The 19,333-nt window shown below is 38.9% G+C and overlaps 1 protein-coding gene across 7 annotated transcripts in view; it reads right to left on the reverse strand.

The window, feature by feature from the left end:
- The window catches only part of HECW1 (HECT, C2 and WW domain containing E3 ubiquitin protein ligase 1), a 252,223-nt gene that overhangs the window by 72,784 nt on the left and 160,106 nt on the right, over window positions 1–19,333 (reverse strand). For all 7 annotated transcript variants that reach the window (XM_064705015.1, XM_064705013.1, XM_064705011.1 and 4 more), the window contains 3 exons: window positions 14,949–15,118; window positions 3,175–3,317; window positions 1,081–1,181 (listed from right to left, as the gene is read on the reverse strand). In XM_064705015.1, coding sequence (XP_064561085.1) covers window positions 1,081–1,181; window positions 3,175–3,317; window positions 14,949–15,118 — 414 coding nt within the window. The remainder of the gene's footprint in view (window positions 1–1,080; window positions 1,182–3,174; window positions 3,318–14,948; window positions 15,119–19,333) is intronic.

Consider the following 19,333-nt stretch of genomic DNA (forward strand, 5'->3'; position numbering starts at 1 on the left):
AGGCAGTCTTTATACATTGGATTTAATAATGGGTTTACTCATGGTGGTAATCTGTATGCAGCACCTTGCCCTCCTTGCAGCATTACCTGAAGGTAACACCTTCTTGAACCTTCTCCTTGAGCCAAAACGGCATCAGAGGAATACTGTGGGAATCAGGGAAGTCTTCTCTGAGATTTTAATAACGGTCTTCTTGTCACACTGAAACTGGCAAGACTCCAGAACAGAGAATGCAAAAAACTGGGTTTGTCATGCCTGAAAGGCAAAAACTTCCCCCAAAGACCCCTTGACATGATCCTCATCTGTACCACCTCCTCTCAGAAGTCAAACAACCTGGGCTCTTTCATGCCATTCAAATAGTCAAAAGAGAGAAATCAGGGTTTTCCAGCAAGTGAAAAGCAACGATTTCCAGCTACTAATGCAGCTTGCTGTTGGCTTGACAAACTGTAGCAGAGAGGGCAGAGAGCCTGAGAAGCAAAGAGTCCCTGAGAAATACTGTTGAGACTGTGACACGAAAACCAAGTTCAACCTTAGGCAATCATGACAGTCACTTCCAAATTACTACAAGAGAACACGAACCAAAACCAAACCAAGAGGGAGGCAAGAAGTGGGACATAGAATTATTTTTTGTTTTACTTTTTTCATTAAAAATAATTAAATTGAGACATTTTCTGATCATCTTTGGTATTACAATCTCCATTTTTACTTTTGAAGTGCTCAAACGCAGATAACTACAAATAGCACCCCATATAACATTTTCACTAGGGCAGGTGACAGAGAAGCAGATGAGACTTTAGCTTTCCACTCTCTTTTCTCCCAGTGATGTGGTGGAATATTTGGAACAGTCAATAACAGGGGTATATGAGACACCAGTACCTCTGTCCTAAGGGGAAAGAGGGAAGAAATTGTGACTCACGATGCATCCTGTGATGCAGGACTTTATGCACTTCCCTTTGCTCATGACTGTACCTAAAGTCCCAGAACAGCCAGGAATTAATGCAGATTTCTAAAGAGAAAGAATGCAAACAAACAAAGAAAAATTCTAGAAATCTAGATAAATGATGGGTTAAGACTGAGAATTACCTGGATGGATGGAAGAAGTTATCTCAAATCGGAACTGCAGCTGGCCACTGACATGATCTGTAGGAAGTCTGCGACCCAGAGTGTAGCTTACAACCCTGTCCCTGAAAGAAAACAAATATTGTCACAATAGACTATAACCTATCCTATGTCTACTGTGCATAGATACATCTGCTGTGTCCTACAAAAATCCATAATAAAATACATAAAGGCTATTCATCCCAGCCATGAGGGCATGTTGACTTGCATACAAGAGAACAAATGGCAGAGGAGAGGACAATGTCTTCAATTACAATGGAACAGCTGAGTAAGTGAGTAAGACAGGCTGCTGGGACACACAAGCACATATGTATAAATATTGAGAGAACAGTGGGAATGAAACTTCTGCAGTATGGGTATGAAAATAGCGACATGGGAAGCAAACAACTCCCACTTCAGCTATTGTAACGAGAATTTGCTTCCCTACAGATCTGACCATCTACCTTTTCATAGAACCTCACATTTCTGTATTTTCATCCCTTCACCATGTCTGTAAAATTCAGCTTTCCAGTTCTTGTTTACCAAACCCTGTGCAGGCCAGTCCCCGCATACCACCTTCTCTGTCTAAACTGGCTGATTGACTGCTCTTCATCTCTTTCCACCCCTCTTACCTCTATGAAGCTGAAATATCAGGAGAACACCTTCCTGACAAGGTTGATCAATGACTCCATTCTGTTCTTGTGCAGGTCCCTCCCTTTGCCACACTTCATCCACCCCTCAGAACAGAATGAAACTATAGAAGAGATTAACTTCCCAGCTGCCCACAATGAGGCTGAATCAATCTTTGCAAAGCATATCTTGAGTGTAACGGGTTCACTAAATAGTCATACATGTTTTGAAAGAAACACAGTTCACCTCCAGTTGAGCCAAATATACTTGCTAGCATAGTTTCACATGCATCAGAAACTCATATAAATGAGACGACCTTGAGATTTGCATACAACCTCTTTGAACTTGTGTGCATACTTCTCACTGAGCTTGCCTGAGATTTAAATGCCACTATGGTATTAAAACTGAGCCAGATCTAGAGCAGGTTGGAGGCACTGCTCTTGGCAAAGTACATCCTTAGATAGACAGTGTTTACAACAAGGAAGTAAAATAGGAAGTTATAATCAGAAGATGATGAGAAATCTCATACAGAGGAAAGCCAGTGATACCAGTTACAGAGTTCTACCTTCCCAAAGCTGTTCTTATCCATCTGGTTTCTAAAAAGCTACTCTATCTTTACTTGAGAAACAGGGAAGTAGCTTAGTCCCTTCTGGTAGATTCAGCTGTCAATATCACAGCCAGTTTCTGAACCAGCTGTTCAGAAACACTTCCAACAAGCTCATCTTCCTGCTGCTCTGCTGAATTGAGATCCAATTATCAGAAATGCCTTCTTGGAAACTGTATTGCATATGCTTTCCTCATAAGATGGATTCTTTTTCTCCCTTGCTCTTCAAGGTCTGAACGTTACAGGCTTAGAGACAGCTTTTTGGCTTTTTCTGATTACTATCCGTCTTCCTTAAATTGGTTTGTGTTATTTTGGCAGCATACACTTTCCCAGGACTTTCATGCAATGGGGAAGCAGGGCAGCGCTTGTGAGCTCAAGGTTGTTCCTTGGCAGCGGGGTAGGGTCAGAAAGCATTAGTTACAACATGCCACGTATATATTTTTATAATATTTCCCCTTTCCAGAAATTTAAAAGAGAAGAAACAGATCTGGCATGTTTTTAGCCCATAGGTGATTCCCTGAAACATGAAAACAGCCTGATGATAACATTAAAAGAATATTCAAATTGAAAATATTGCACTCTCCAAATTCACAGCCACGATACACAAAAAACATTTTCTTTTCTAAATGCCAGCTCTCACTTTTCAAAACACCATGCATACGGTTATGGAGGGAATTCTGTCTGGCCCATAGTCCTATAAAGTCTAATTAAAACCAACACCATTTATCAGACAAGCGTCAGTTTAATAACTTCCCCTCAACATCATTATATTGCAATAATGATATATCACCAGGGACTTCAGAACAGCAACACGCTCGTTGAACAATGCAAGCAGCAACATTTACCCTATGGCATGTCTTTCCAAGAGGCGCTGAACCGGCATGGAGAGCTTTCCCAGGAAACGCTTGATGATCGGTCGGCTCTTTGCAAATTTGTCTTTAACTTCTATTTCCAGGACATCCGTGGGCAGGGAGACAAAGCTGAATTGCTGAAATAAAAGAAGGGCACAGAACAATAAGCTGGTGGCTGGGCCACAGCAACACAGAGTACTACAGCTGAGAGGAACACCTCAGCACAGAGATGTGAGCACCTAGTGAGGTGAATGATATGTGATCACTCTTTTCAGATAGATTGTTTTGAAATACCTCTTTTTCTATTCATCTATGCTCCAGTTTAAAAAGGAAGAACTCTGAAAACTCTATTTATCTGGATCAGCCTCCTACCCTGGTTCAAGCCACAGTCTCACAAAGAGTTCAACCAGAAGGAAAGCCACAGCACAGGCTACTTTCACAAACAATAATGAGAAAAACAGGAACAGCACCATCTAAAACTGCTCCTGTCACCAAGTACATTGAAATGTGTTGACTGCTGTCTCAGCTGGTCTGGTCATAAGAATATCTATTTGTCAGTAATGTTTCAGTAAGCTTTTAGAGACTGTGTGCATGCAAATCTGGGATAGGAACAAGGAGAGTGATATTTTAGATTACAGGAACAAGCATGAGAGCATTAGGGCACCTGCAGATGTCTAGATGTCCCAAAGGTCAATTTAAAAATAGTAGTGAGGAGAAAATATATTCAGTAACTTGGCTTTGCTTTCTCCTAGACTGGCTAAATTCAGCACAGGTGTGGAGCTGGTGACACAGGTCACAATAATTTTTCCAAACATCTGCTACTACTAGAATATAATCAATCAAAAAAGCACATTTGTGCTGTGGTGCACAATAGCAGGCAAACTGTCAAACCACTTCACCTGAGAGGTCAGTATTGATCTAGAAGACAGCTTCTGGGTTAAGTGAATATTGAGATGGATGAAAGGATTTTTCTAGGTTTCCCCCTGCCAAACCCAATCTCCACAACAGAATCATTCTCTGGGTTACAAGACCTGGAGTTATAGCCCTAAATCACTCGCTCTATTGAATCATGGTCTAATTCAGAGATGCTTAGTTTAAATGGCTTCAAGTGAAAACAACATGAATGGGATATTCTGTTAATCACATGCTGCAAAAATGTCATTAATCAGAGAAGAACAATTCAACCGAGCTAAAGTGTTATTTTATTCTTGCTTTCTTCTACATCTTTGCAACAGCTACCAATTAAGATAAATGCACCAAACAGGAGAACCTGAATTCCCCATGTATACACAAAGTTGCCTTAAAAAATAAGTTGTCTTACTATTACTGTTTCACCTACTAAAAACCTTGAGTAACTACCAGTTCTTGACACTTGAAAGCAGAAGAGGGGAATTAACTTTAAAGTGAATTATTGTGGCATAGAACAATTTGCCATTTAATGAATTCTCCTTTTTTGTGCTGTTGACTCTTATATTGTAAGTATAGTCTCTTTGGGGTGGAGCATGCACACACACAGGTAGAGAGAGAACTGTCCCCAAGTGAAAAGCAAAATGTAGGTTTAATGATCTGAATCTCCTGAGGTCAATAATATATTGTCTTGTGGTGCAACTCTGAAGCAAATCAGAATCTGCATGGAAATTTATTTTCATAGTATCACATGGAACCGAGCCTGATAGCTTCTTCCTTGCCCAGGACACACATTGACCTTTTCCAGAGTAATAATCAGCAACTGAGCAGTGTGGATCCAAGCAGCAAGATGTACTGGAATCGGCCAAAGAAAATGTCCCTTTTCTCTTTAACAACTGTGCCTCAAGACATACAAACACCAGCATATTCCATAAAAAGTGTAAAATCCAATTGTGTTCAGATTCCATCACCGGCCAAACTGTTGCATTTTGGTATACCAAGACTGCCCAGGGACCAGGCCCTGGTCCATCATCACAGCTCCCAAATGTTTCCTCTAGAAGGATGTTCTCACTCATAAAACCAGCAGCATTTTGAAAACACAGTTAAGCCTTTAAGACCAGAAGTGTCCTGTGGCAGAGCTCAAAGGCTTTGCCACTTGCAGGCAACTGCAGTTTGACACCAAAAGTGAACTCACTGAAATGGGTTTGGACACAGCTTGTAAAACAGTGATAATTTTACATAATTCAGTTTTCCATTATCTAAGAAGTTGCTCCTGCTGTTGCTCTCATCTAGTTTGATTCTTATCGGGCAAGATTTTTCTAAGGCAATCTCTGACTGCAGGTGCCTCAGGCTGATGCCATCCACACTGAAAATCCAAAAGGAATCATTGTTTGTAGAACAAATGGGCATCTAGCCCTCTGAAAAAATGGATTGCAGCAAAACACCTTGGTTTGAGAACTCAGAGACTTACAAATGCATTTTCAAAAACCATGAATCACTTTTGAAAACATGTTTATTGTGACACTTAATGACTGGAATGTAATCTTTGGATGTGGAAGCAAATCACCATCAAATCCTAGTTTCCCTCTTGTCCTTCACCATCTTTTCTGACAAGTGCCAGACCCTGTACCTTAGCCACAAAATATTGATTGTACTTACACTGTTCAAAGCCTTGGCCTCTACTATCCTGTCTGTCTGGAAGAGAAAGGACTCTGTGCTTCATGGTATTATCCAACATAACTAACATAAATACTAATATATTACTGATGGAATAAATTAAATCCTCTTTTTGCCTAATATTTGCCAATTATCACACAGCAGCCAGTTTGTGAAAATGAAAGCATAAGCTTCACATCTAAGTTAAAAAAAAAAAAAAACACCAAAATCCCAGACAAAGGAAAACAAAACAACCCCACCATACCCCCAAGCCCCCCAAACCCCAAACAAACACCCAAACAAAAAGACATTGATTATAAATTCTGCTGTACCCTTGGGTTAACACTCAGGGATGTTGTGATTAATAATTCATTCCAAGGAGGGGTAAAAAAGGAGGCTGCAAAATCACAAGAGAGATAAAAATCAACTGTCTTCAGGAGGAGGGAAGTTTGATGAATCTTCTAACACATGCCCAGAAACTTCACCATTGATAACCAAAAGAGCTGCATTTTAAGAACAAGCCTGCTGACATTTTTTTATCTTACTATTACTATTTTTAATGTAAGTCTTCTGTTATTTTGAACTTTTCTTATTCTTAAAACTCTTAGTGTTACAGAATTAAGTCAGAAGTTCAGCTTTCACATTTTAAAAAGTATAATACTCATAATTGCAGAGGAAAAACAAGACTACAAAAACTTTAGCATAATAAGCCCAAGTATACTATTTAAAAAAATACTTCTGATTTTTTTGACAGTCATTACCTGAAGCCAGATTCTTTTATCTTTTTCATCTGGCATTGACTACTGGGTATTTTCTTTCACAATATAAACCAGCAATCTTTACCCTAAATATTTTCACTGGGGCCACAGCTCACTTTGTGGGCTTGTTCATTGGCTCCTTTAATTCTTCCCAACAAAAGTTTAAGTCTTTTGAATCACAACCACTAGTGCAAACCCTGCAAGACTGGTCAAGAACTTCATGGAACCTGCTGGAATACAAAGTCACTAAACTAAATTTTACACTGAGACTAACTGTAGAGGAGTATACTGCAGTTTACATAAATGGGCATTTTTTCCCCATAGTCAAAAACAAAGTGAAAGTATAATTTCTGGCAGTTTTTAAATTCTAATATCATGTCCAAAGCTTTAGACTGTTCAGAGTTACACCAAACTTGACAATGGCCCCATGGAAGTGGTTTGTGACTCTGTCTAAGCCTTTCTTTTACTCAAATAAAAAAATATCTCAAAGGAAGTAATGGATTTCAACACGGGTGGCAACTCATCTACCAGAATAGCTACAGTTTCAAGTCTAAAGACCAAGAAGAAAACTTTGTCTAATGACTGATTATGTGTTCATTTGGATAATAGCAGACAACAGGACAGCTGTAAAAAACAATTCACAACAATTTATTTAAGTGAACTTGAAGTTTTCACTTGATCCATAACCAAAAATAAAGTAAAATGCATTATATAAAATGTAAGGAACAAAACTCTTGCAAGTAATGGGCAAACCACAAATTTATACATCTACAGCAGTCAGTGGATGAGCAGGTAACAAACAGGAAGTTAAATCTCTATTCACTGATTAGCCCAAGCCAGTAACTACCAGTGCATTGCCCTGTTTATTTTTACAGCCAACTTGCCGTAAAATCTCAAATTCTTTTAATTTGAGATGACACATGACACAGCACACTCCACGAAGGAGACAGCAGACTGCCTCAGCAGAGGGCCTGGCCCTAGAAATAGCTTCTGACCCCACCTTGTCAATGTGGTATCTGATCCTTACCAGCTAGGGATGCAAGAGCTCTCCTTTATAGGAAAGATAAGGAGGTCCTCCACTGAAAGGACAAGGTAGTGAACCAGCTGCCCTTGCGTTTGGAAGAATCTCAGATTGAAAATCCCCATAACTTAGAGGCTTTGGGAAAGAGTCAAGACCCTCCAGAGGGGAAAACGTTTTTATTTTCCTCTAGAAATGTATTAGGACTGTTAGAAGAAAAGGCTGTCTGTCAGGTGTATTCCTAAAAGGAAGTTACAATCAGAAAGTCTGAACACAAGCAATGATTGACAATCCCTGGTATACTGGGGAAAAAGAGCACTTGTGACCTGCAGAAAGGAGGCCCTGGGGAGGCTGATGTTTCCTAACCTCTGGAATGACTTGGCCGTGTCTGCATTAGGAAGATTTATGGTACAATGTGAGTGGATCTGGAGAGCAAAGCAGCTGGTGCTCTGCACCTGACTAACACATCCAGACATGTTGCAAGGGTTTTACCATGAAGTGACTCCAGGCTGGTGCCCTGGATTGAGTTCACTCCCATTTATTGTCTGAAAAGTGCCTGGTGCACTCCTGGAGCACATCTCTTCACTTCCCTTCTGCTGAGAGTAATTGAGTTCATGCACTTCTGGAATGACAAGCAGTGTCTTTAGTGGGGAGAGCAGGAGATTTGCTTTGAAATGTATCTCTTGAATGGAACACAAATACTATTATACACAAACCCAGAGAATTGTTACGAACCATGATCAACAGAACAAGTTAGTATGTGTATTATTTTCCCAATGTCTTCTTCAATTATTTCATTTTTAGGGTGTAATTGCATCTCTCTGGAATTATGCTGTCTGGGAGGAAACAGACTTGCTCTAGATGCCAAGTCATTTCATCTCTACTTTCCCCACTTCTTCAACCATTTGTCAATGCCTGTCCCGCTTGCTACAGTGGCAAGAGATGCAATGATGTTTTGTTCCTACACGTTTAATGCAAAGAGGGAGTAGGACAGTAGAAGATCATTTAATTCCTCGCTAACAGAAGAGCTACAGCATTATAGCACAACTTATTACACACTGAGAGAGAGAATCTGTACCAGGCTCATCCTTAAAATGCTCCTGCCAATGGAAAACCTTAAGCTGATATTTTCTCAGGCATCAAAAATCAATAGGGTATAATTAATTATTTCCACAGAAATTCAGAAATGGAGGAAGAGTAAAGAGCAAAAGTGGCACGATAAAGAAAATCACAGCAACATATTGACATGTTAACTCTTTTTGGGTTAAGCACTGTATCATCAACTTTGGCTCCAGTCATTAATAAGTCATTAGGATTCTCCTTTCATTTACACAGATTTTACACAGCTGCCTCCAGCAGATTGACTCTCACAGAGTCACAAATCAGAATCAAAGCTACCTAGAATCAGCTGAGACTTTCATACTCTCACACTATCTCAATTATCTAAATGTATATCTGATTTTACATTACTGCTGGCATCTTCAAACACAATGTGTAAACACTGTAGTAAACACCACTGAAAGAGTTTCAGACAGTAACCTACTTTTCAGCGCCTGTTTGCTTCTAGGCTCAGCAATGGTGTTACAGACACAGATGATTAATTTAATTAATGTGAACAGATCTTGAGGGGACCTTAATGCATGACATATAAGGTAAAGAACAAAGGCCCATGCTAATGCTGACTTGGCAGAATACATATATATCCATTTATAAGAGAATAGAACCACTTCCAGACTTTGGAACAGTTTTCATAGAAAGCCAGCTACTGGTGATGATTCGTTTCCATGTTTTATTTTTACCAAATTTGTTTGCATCTCTGAACACAGATGGATCCCAGTGACTCAATAGCACTATCAAGGAAATTGCTGAAATGAACAGACCATGTCCATTAGCACCAATCAGACAAGTTATGGGCAAGTCAAATTCTTTTAAAACCGTCAGTATAATAATTGGTAGACAGTATAATAAAGTCAGTATAATAAAGATAGATAAATTAATACACTGGTGACAGGAAGAATTGGGCTCTTGATTTGGGAGTTGAATAAGCAATAGATTTAAAAATAAAATTTATTTCTGATATCCTTCATGTACAGGGTTGATACAAGCAGAAGTAAATCTTAAAAGGCTGTGAATTATATTTGATGGATGAAGATAAATTTATTCTTTCAGCTGAATATTTCATTAGTGGGTTTTGTTTCAAATATTCCAATGAAACCATTACAGTCTTACTGCATACGCCACTTTCTGTCTGTATTACTCTGTTCTTCATTCAAAAACCTACTCTACATATAATTATTTTCCCATATAAAATTACTTTGCACCAACAGCTGGATAAGCTCATCATGAATTCCAGTTTCTTAAGCTTTCTACAGTAATCCTCAGTGACAAGACAAAACACTGCAGAGTCAGTATTGCCAAGGGCAGAGCTCCACTGCTGCTGATTGGGGACATGCCTTTTCCTACTATGAGAGACTGCTGGAGCACAGCAGAGACTGCAGGGGGACAAATCCAATGCAGTTCTTTATTATTATGGCATGGCACAATTGTTGGGTGGTTTTTTTCCCTACCATAAAAGGGATTCACATAAATGCACACATTGATTTTCTAAAGTCTGATTCATTCCTTTCTACTGAACTCCTTCCAAGTCAGATAGGGCCTTCAGAAAATTGGCTTTCTGGACTTCTCCCTCAGATTCATCTCAAAATTGACTACAAATTTATTAGCACAGCAAAGACTGAAAATATTTGAAGACTCTCATCATCAGTAATATACCAAGCTAGCAAGACTAATAGTCTTCTAGATGCAGAAGTTGCAAGTAAAATACAGTTCTAGAAGAATAATATGCTAAAAAAAAATCTAGATGATTTTTCACACCACAACCCATTCCTGAAGAAGCTAAAGTTGTCTTGGGCTTTGACACTTCAGTCATCAACAGATCTTAAAATCTCTAGCTGTAAAGCTACAGCTTGTCTGTGTAGTCAAACAATGTTTTACTCTTTACCTGGACATGTGTGCAGAAATGTTATACAGGGAAGCTACCACTCACAAGGCTTCACTCAGTCCTGATAATACCTTTGGTGAAACTCTTAAGAAGTTCAGGATCTGGATTTGACCTCACCTGTATATTGTTTTCATGCTTAGGTGTGAAGGCCTCCAAGGTCCTACAGCATATCTGTATTTGGCAGTAGAAGGGAGAAAAGCTTATCCAGGCTAAACAATAAGGAATTCAGTCAGTGTGATGTTTCTGTTACTTTTATTTTGGTCTTCTGTTGAAATTACAGAATGCTTCTATAAGGCCATGGTAGGGCTGACAGCATTCTAGTGTTCTGAATATTAGATCAAAATCAGATCAAGCACAACCCACTTTAGTGTAAATTTATACTGTTGATTCAAATATATAAAACATCATCTTCAATGATTTTACTCTGCTCTGGAAAGACTCAGCTTTGGTCAAGCATCCCCTGCTTGTATGACTCTAGGTTTGTGCTACACCAGGTAGCACCCATTTTATCAGCCAACATAAAGCGTCTAGAGAGGAACAGAGCTTACATAAACCCCTTACTGCCTGATCTGGCTACTTTGGCAAACGTTTTTCAGTCCCAGAACTGCTGGGTGGTCTATTACATAGCACTTCAGCATTCAGGATAACAGAATCATTGCCCAAGTTATAACTCTGCATTAAGAAAAGCAGTCACCCAACAGCACTCAGAGAGTCAGCTGCATCTTGGCATTCCTGCAGGCAGCATCCAAACTCAGTGCTTCTATCACTGATGATGTCTGCACTACAGAAGCCACCTCCCACTGGTGTTCAACCCCTGAGTGCTTCCTTCCTCTGATTTTGCACTGGTAATCTCAAGAGACAGCTTACGTGAGAAATTATTCAAGTGCAATATTTTTGAAATGCTGTGAATTATCTGAGGTGCAGAGAGCATGAAAATCCTGTACATCTGTGAATCAGATCTGACATACTAACTGCTAGTGGTTAATTCTCTGCTTATTCACGTCAATTAATTCACTAGTGAAATGTGGCTGTCTTCAGAGTGATAAGGCAGCCATTCCAAACACTCTTTTGTCTCAACTATATTTTATAGTGTTTGTAAAAGCTGAGGCAAAGAAACAAGGAGTGAAACCACAGGAAGTTGAGATTGTTTTAACCTAGTACTGGGCTCCCATTTTAGGGTAGTCTACTCCTCCAGAGTTAGATTACTGGAGTTGAAATTAATGTGTTATTTAACAGAAGACATTCCTACTACTTTAAGTGTGCTGAGCAGTTGCATCAGCCAATTTTTATAGTCATCTCATTGGCCACTCCTCAGAGCTCTCCTTCCACTCACTAGTAAATAAAACAAGAATTGAGGAAACATTCTGCTCAAGCTGCCATAGTTAAGAAAGAAATACCATAAATACATCTAAGTTAAGTCCAGAAACCTTAAGTACTTTATCTGCCAAACCATAGAATTTCCTATCCAGTTGGAGGTATGTGAACTACTTTTTAAACCACTTTGCTTTGTTCCTGTGATCTCTTACTTGTCTGAGCTGTGTATCACTTCACTGATTTCTGAAAATTTAAATCTTTTTAAATGAGCTGTTTCCAAACCACATGACAGAACATATATTGGTTCAATATGAAGCAATATGGAAATATTATTATTATTTTTCATGTGTCATTAGTGTCATTATTTTTCTACTATCTATATTAGAAGATAAGCATCCATCCTTCTCAATTCCATTATATATACACAAGAGTTGGAAAATGGGCACTTCCTTCTGAGATTTTCTTTGCATTTTATCTCCAATCAGCATGATAGGACTATTCACCCTTTGTGTTTTTGCAACTGCATGGGCTGGCAGGGCAATACCTGCTTAATCTGGGACTGTAGAGTCAAGCTGTCCAGTGCCACGTGGTTTCCAGGCACTCAATTATTTAACATTACATATGTTTCTGAAGAGCATGTGGAAACATACAGAAACATGTTCAAAATGATGTCTCTCTATCAGGATAAGTCACCACCTTGGGCTTTAACTTGTCTCAGCGTGAGGGCTCTTTCACCTCTACAGTGAGCCCTGCTGCAAGTGTCAGATTGTCACTTGCTACTCCTTATCTGTAAGAAATTTCCATTTCCTTGTCTCCTTGTACAAAGTACTGCAAATCAGAGCAATGAAAGAATAGCTTTAAGTCAGGAAAACTTGTGCTGAACAGCATTTGAACAGCCTATGAAATGAAGATGATCATCAATATTACATGAGACATATGAAAATACGCCTGAGGTATCAGGGTGCTCCCAGCGTGTTTGTATAATGCAGGTGGTTACTATACAAACAGAGCAGCCTGGTAAGTATATGAGGAAGAATACCAGAACAAATTAATATAAGTAAATCAGTCATCTTTTAGTCTGTAGGACTTTTAGTGCTAAAGCCCTTGAAAACTGAATTGACTCTTTCTGAATTTGCTCAAGGGTAATCAAGAACATATAGAAAGATCCTTGTCTGCAGATATTTCAATAATTTTATTTCTCCATTTCAGATTTTTTTCAAGTTTAGCATCCAATACAACTCAGATAGGACATTCAACTGAAAAAAAAAAAAGAACATTTGCCTTCTATCCACATGGAGTGACAGAGAATCTAAGGAAAGAATCACCCTTCTGAAATAGTACATTGCTAAAATTTGTTTTTGCGGAAACAACTTGTGACTGATACTCTTAATGAAATGGCTAAGAGTCCTCAGTATTTTATCACTTCATGTATTCACATCCATGAGTGAAAAGGGTGGACAGAAGAATGGCTACCACCATGATTCAGCAACAGTTTTCAGTCTTCCTTTTCCCCTTGTCCCATGAAGGTTGCAGAAAATCAGGTCTATGGTCTTCTGTGCAGCAGAAACCAATGAAGCTTTTCAGTAACAAAACAAGGAGTTCAGACAGGCTGATTGCACAGACTGCAGCACAAATGCATGCAGTTAAACATCCCAATATCAGCTGAGGAGAAGGCAGAAGGAGAACATGCTAACCATGGCTTGGCTCCTTTAAACTCCCTTGCCCCTCACAGGCTAACAACAGAAAGAGGGAAGCAGCATGCTCGCACGCGATGAAGAAAACCTGGGGGCTGAACAGCAAAGCTGGAAGCCAGCTGTGCTCTTTTGCTTTCCCATGTCCATAATTAGGCCATTTCATTGTTTCTCCTTTTCTTGCTGCCAAACACCACTTGGAAAAGAAATGTTAGCCCACAAACTCAGCCATTTGGCACAGCTTGAGGAGAAGACACCCGTGATGTTCTATCAGAGCCTATGTACTGAGTATCACACTCAGAGAGCAAGTCTCCCCTTCATACCTGCTCCCCTCTAGTTCTGGGTCTTATGCACTTCACTGAAAGATTTCTGCCACTGCCTGATCCTCCACGCCAGCTCTAGCTTGACCATTTCCACAGCTGGACCTGGGAGCTCTCAACCAGATATATCTGATGCTTGGCTCCACAGAGAAGTTATCACTTGGTGGATGCCTCATAACGATGTCCTCAATTAAGTCCGGCTAGAAGGCATTTTTCTCTGACTAGTTTCAAGGTTGTTTTTCCAGTCATACAACCTCCCCCACCCACCACATAACCTGATGTGGTATCTAATTTCTTTAGGTAGGAGAATTCAATCCTATTTCTGCTGTCTTTTTGCCCACTCACAGCTCCATCTCTACAGAGTTTGACCTAATTATCCCTCAGCTACTTCACAATTTGCATTTTAATTTGAATAAATCTGTGCAGTGTATTTATTTACTTTTACTCTTTCCTGCAGTGGAGATATTGTTGTGACAGAGCACACCAGTAAATCACACCCAGTATGTCAGGCTCCTTTAATTCCAAAGAGATTCCTTATTCTTTGCTGCTTATTGCCATTTTGCATGTAATTTAAAAACAGCAGGCAGCAATTGAACTCTCAGATCTCATTAATACATACAAGTCCTTCCAACAAAAAGAAGCAGACTACAGACTATTTCTTCAAGGTGATGGCCCAAAGTGCCCAAGTTGCCTTTGATTTGTGTTGCCACTGATGCTTTTCAGTCATATTGCTTCTCTTTATTTGCATGCTATACTTGTTGTGCTTCATATAATGTCTCTGTGTAAGAGCACTATAAAATCTAGCAGCAGCCTTTCATCTATGCAAGTTTATCTTTCAATTCTGTTTCATGCCTGCCTTCATTAATTAACAACTTTGTAAACTGCACCAATGAAGTACAACCTACACTGAAAGTATACCGAAAGTTTTAATGTACCACCCATCTTTGTGGCTAATTACTGAGACAAGTACTCATAGAATATATCAAACACAGTTAGCTCAACAACTATTTAGCCAAGAACTTAATTTAAAAATAAAAAAAAAATAGTACCAGAGTGATGTCCATGCTTTAAGAAAAGTCTCAGCTTAACTCTCCAGCTGCTTACCTCTCCTTGCCAGATAGGGTTAACAGTGTTACAGATGATCTTAGATCTTTTCTCCTGTCCATGGTGAGGAAGGGCTGGGAAGATGCTATGCTTTCCAGGCTGGATGGAAATCTTCAGATAAGGATCTGGATTGAAGAACATCCCTTTCTTCAGACCGAAAGCCTGGAAATCTGAAAGGCAAAGAAGCAGATTATTTTTCACATTCCAGGCATCTCTTTGGGATGCTAGGAACAGTATATAGGGAACTGATAATGAACTCACACAACATGGCAGGAATGTGAAAAAACTCACTATGTTTGTTGTAAGGCAATGTAATGCCAAAGATCATATAATGATCTTGTGATTTACAATTTACAAATTATTACATAATGAAACTGCAAATTTACAGCCTGATTGTGCAGACTGATTCAGCTTCTAAACCAATATTTATGCAACTTAAAGTTATATACTAATTTTTCTAATAAGATGAGCACTTGCTCAGCCTGACAAAAGGAAGGACTACTCTGAAAAAGAGATCCTGTCATTTAATGTCAAAGTCATGGCATTTAGTACCCAATGGACGCCATTTTTCCTAGGTATCAATTTTACCATTGTACAGATCTTACCTTTTACACCACTCTTTTCTATATAAGAAGTCATTTTACACATTTTCCCCACTTTAAATAATTTTCTTCCCTGCATGGGTTAACTTCACCTTAAGAAAACTCTTGTCTATAATGTCCAAATTTTAAGCAGGGCTTTTCAGCTACAGAACTCCCAGGGAGCATAATATATGTTGCACACACAGAAAATGCCCAGGCACTTATTTGAAAATTTCCCCACAACATTCTGAAGAAAGATACAATGCCCATTATGATCTGTCCCTGTGAAGCTGATGAAGTGCAAACTAATCTGCTGGTATATCATTAATTTTAGCTCAACAGACACAGACTGACCCCCTCGGTCTTCTCTTTTTCCAGATGCATTTCTAAGCTTTCTTTGGCACATAGAAGCACTTATTCCTATTAGCGAGTTCGGTAGTTAATTAATTTTCCACCACTCTTAGCATGGAGATTCTCCTCTATTTAAAGCTTTATTTCACATTGGAGTATAAGCACTGTACTGCATTCTGCCTATTTCCTCTTGCTGTACTGGAGAGATAAAAAGTATTAGACATAATGGTTTCTAAAACTGCAGAGATGCATACCTAAACATTCAATTTAAACACATATTTTTTCTTCTGGCAGTTTTTGAAAACATTAATTTTCACAGTCTTCTAATTCTCTTCTGATTAAAAACCCAATTATTCTGGCAGGTTGTGGGAGACCATGAAAAACCCTCAAGGCAGATATTTTGCATAACTCTGAAAATCATACACACTGCACACCATCATCAGTATTTTTTCCAGAAAATAGCTATATCAAACCCAGTTGTGTGTTGCTTCCTTAACATGTGGTAATAGCCAACACAATAAAACGTGCAAATTAAAAAGAATTGCTTTTCTTTCCATTGGTTTTAATCATTTATTCCACCACACAATTCATGCTGCACATATTCAAAAGCTGTTGGACAGATGGTCCTGAAACAGACTGTATTTTAAGAATCTCATTCTTGAGACATTCTCTAACAAAAAACAAACAAACAAACAAAAAACAATAAAGGACATCACTACTAAGAGCTTATTTGAAAGTACATTGCTGAAACTACGTACTGCCACAGTCCTAGCAATCCTATCACACAAAGAAAATTATCTGCTTCAAAAAGATAACACTGATTTTTTTCCCCCTTTTTCTTCTGAGTGCAAAATCTCTGTGTAATCAGCATGTATCTCATAGAACAGCCCTGCTGATATTCTATATGGCATATTCTTTTGCTTTGGAAGTTGTACTGTTAGAAATGCATTCAAGAAATAAAAACCAAGATTGCAAAATGAGTATGAATGACAAGGACCAGCAGTCCATTAGCTGAGGCTGCTAACATATGAAAGGAGAGAAAGACCTCTGGGATCTTATTTTCTTTCTCTCTGATACTTCCTCAAAAGAGTCTGAAACTGAAATATTTATTGCTGTATATGTTTCTGGGTTAGTTTTTTTTCCTTCAAAGAGAGACCATGCTATCTTTGGGTACCACAGAGTAACAAAATACTGTCATTTTTCTACTGATAGAAAATACCTAGCACTCAATTATGTATACTTATAGATCATGTATCATAATAAAAATACATTGAGGATGACCTACAGCCTCTTTCCAGTTATGGGAATTAGAGCACAGCCATGAAGATGAAGGTACTCCCAGCCTCAGTTAATAGTCTCATTTTTGTATTCAGATGAGGAGAAAAAAAGTAATTTAGCAAAGTACATGGCACAAAATTTTATTTGTGTAATTTTCTTACTGAAATTACACAGTAATGCAGATTTAAAAAAAAAAAAAGAAAAAAGAAAAAAAAAATTTCAGTTAGAAATTTTAATTTTATTGTCCAGAGTATGAATAGGGCTAGCAGAATCAGCTTTCCCAAGGACAAATATCCCAATTTTATATCTCACCACAAATTCTCATCACTGTGAAAAACAGAGCATCAAAACTAAAAAATATGGATATTTGCAGACAAGCAGAATTTCATTTCATTTGAAGCAAAACCATCTGTAGGTCCTGTAACTTGCTGCTGTAACTCTTACCACTCCAGCATAACTCCCCAACAGAAGAATCACAGCCATTCTGCTTTCTCAAATACAAATATTTTTCTCTATCATCTTCAGAACAAGGTTCAGAAGATATTAAACTTTTAAGTGAAGGTCTGAAGCTAAATGAATTTAAATCTTTGGTTGAATGAACGAATTCCAGAAGGCTGGGATGTACCTTGCTGAACACTGTACACTAATTTTAGAGTGTGTTTCTTGGAGGCATATGAGGAAATGCTACAAAGATAACTCATCTATGGTTTGCAAAGGTGCATTTTCATCCAGTCTCTTAAAAAAATATACCATATTTTTAATAATATATCATATGCCAGTTTCTCATTTAGTCATAAATCACATTTTAGTGTGAAAGAGGTTATATACATCTAACAGCTTAATAATGTCAGGCCATCTCTCATGACAGATGACAGAAGGAAGAAATCCAGGTAAAGACAAAGTAATTACAGCCTTTCACTGCCACAGACTTGCACAACTTTTAAGTACATGCATCCTACTTCACCCAGGCTGTCTTCACTGGAGAAAAATGGCTTGTACTAGCTGCTGCCTGCTGCTGTCCTCAAGTGACTTATGAATTTGTTCCAACTCAGAGCCTTCTTTCCATATATGCTGGTCTCCAGGTGCCTGGATGAGACCTAAGGAAGCTTTACACTGGGTCATATCCATGCATGTACCCTCTGTCCCAAAGGTGTGGCATCGACTTCCCTGTCTGCTTTATAAAGGATCATTCAGCAAATCTATTTGCCATGCAGCATGGCAAACTTTGGGGCGATGGTGGCTGGATAGTGATGGAGGCTATTTTTGTAGTGAACCAGTGCATTTATTGGAGCCAGGTGGGGATGTAAATTCCAACAACTCAGCTAGAACACATCTGTGTTTTACGATGTTTGATTTTGCCTCAATACAAGTCATTAAGCTTCCAAAAGCTCACGGAAGAGTCACGTTTAGTCATGCTCAGCAAGGAGATTCTCTGACAGAAATGATGAGCAAAACTACCATAAAGATAGTACTTCAGTTCCCCACAGACACAGCAAGGTATTCAACCAGACCCATGCTCCATATAGGAGCGTGACAGAAAAGGATGGAGAATCAGATAGAGAACCAGACTCTGGAGCAGTCTGTTATCTAAATTAATTACATTTAGGCTTGTCATCAATACGTCAGCAGTAAGTTAAGGGAGCTCCAAGCTGTTGTCCCCAAGGGATAAGAAGACTTTGCCAATGGAATTTTCCTAGAAATAACACACAAGGCTGCTCTTTGCAGTTTATAGATGTGTCTTAAGAAGACTCAGTCCCTCTGGTCTCTTGATGGCACACATTCTGCTGAATGTTCTACTGAAGATTCCAGAGTCTACAACCCAACAGAAGGGTGAAAGACTAGTAAGTAGCAGAGCTACTAGTTTTGAGAAACAGATACTGATATTTTAAAACAGATGGCAAATTCCAACAAATGCCAAATATTGAATGTTCTTTGTGTTCCTCAGCACCATCCAAGTGATGACAATTGATGTCTTGCAGGTATCTGTACTGGCACTTGTGCAGAGATTATTAACCCTAAGAAATTCTATGCTCAACACACCAAATTCATATTTTTCATATTTGGCATATCAGCCTCATGATCTCAGGACCACACAATGAGACATATTCCTTATGAGCCATCTGACTCCTTGAGGGAATGAAGACATCTTGAGTTATGCCAGACTTAGCCAGAATA

The sequence above is a fragment of the Zonotrichia leucophrys genome, chromosome 2 (assembly GCF_028769735.1).
Source record: "Zonotrichia leucophrys gambelii isolate GWCS_2022_RI chromosome 2, RI_Zleu_2.0, whole genome shotgun sequence".
In the NCBI taxonomy this organism is placed as follows: domain Eukaryota; kingdom Metazoa; phylum Chordata; class Aves; order Passeriformes; family Passerellidae; genus Zonotrichia; species Zonotrichia leucophrys.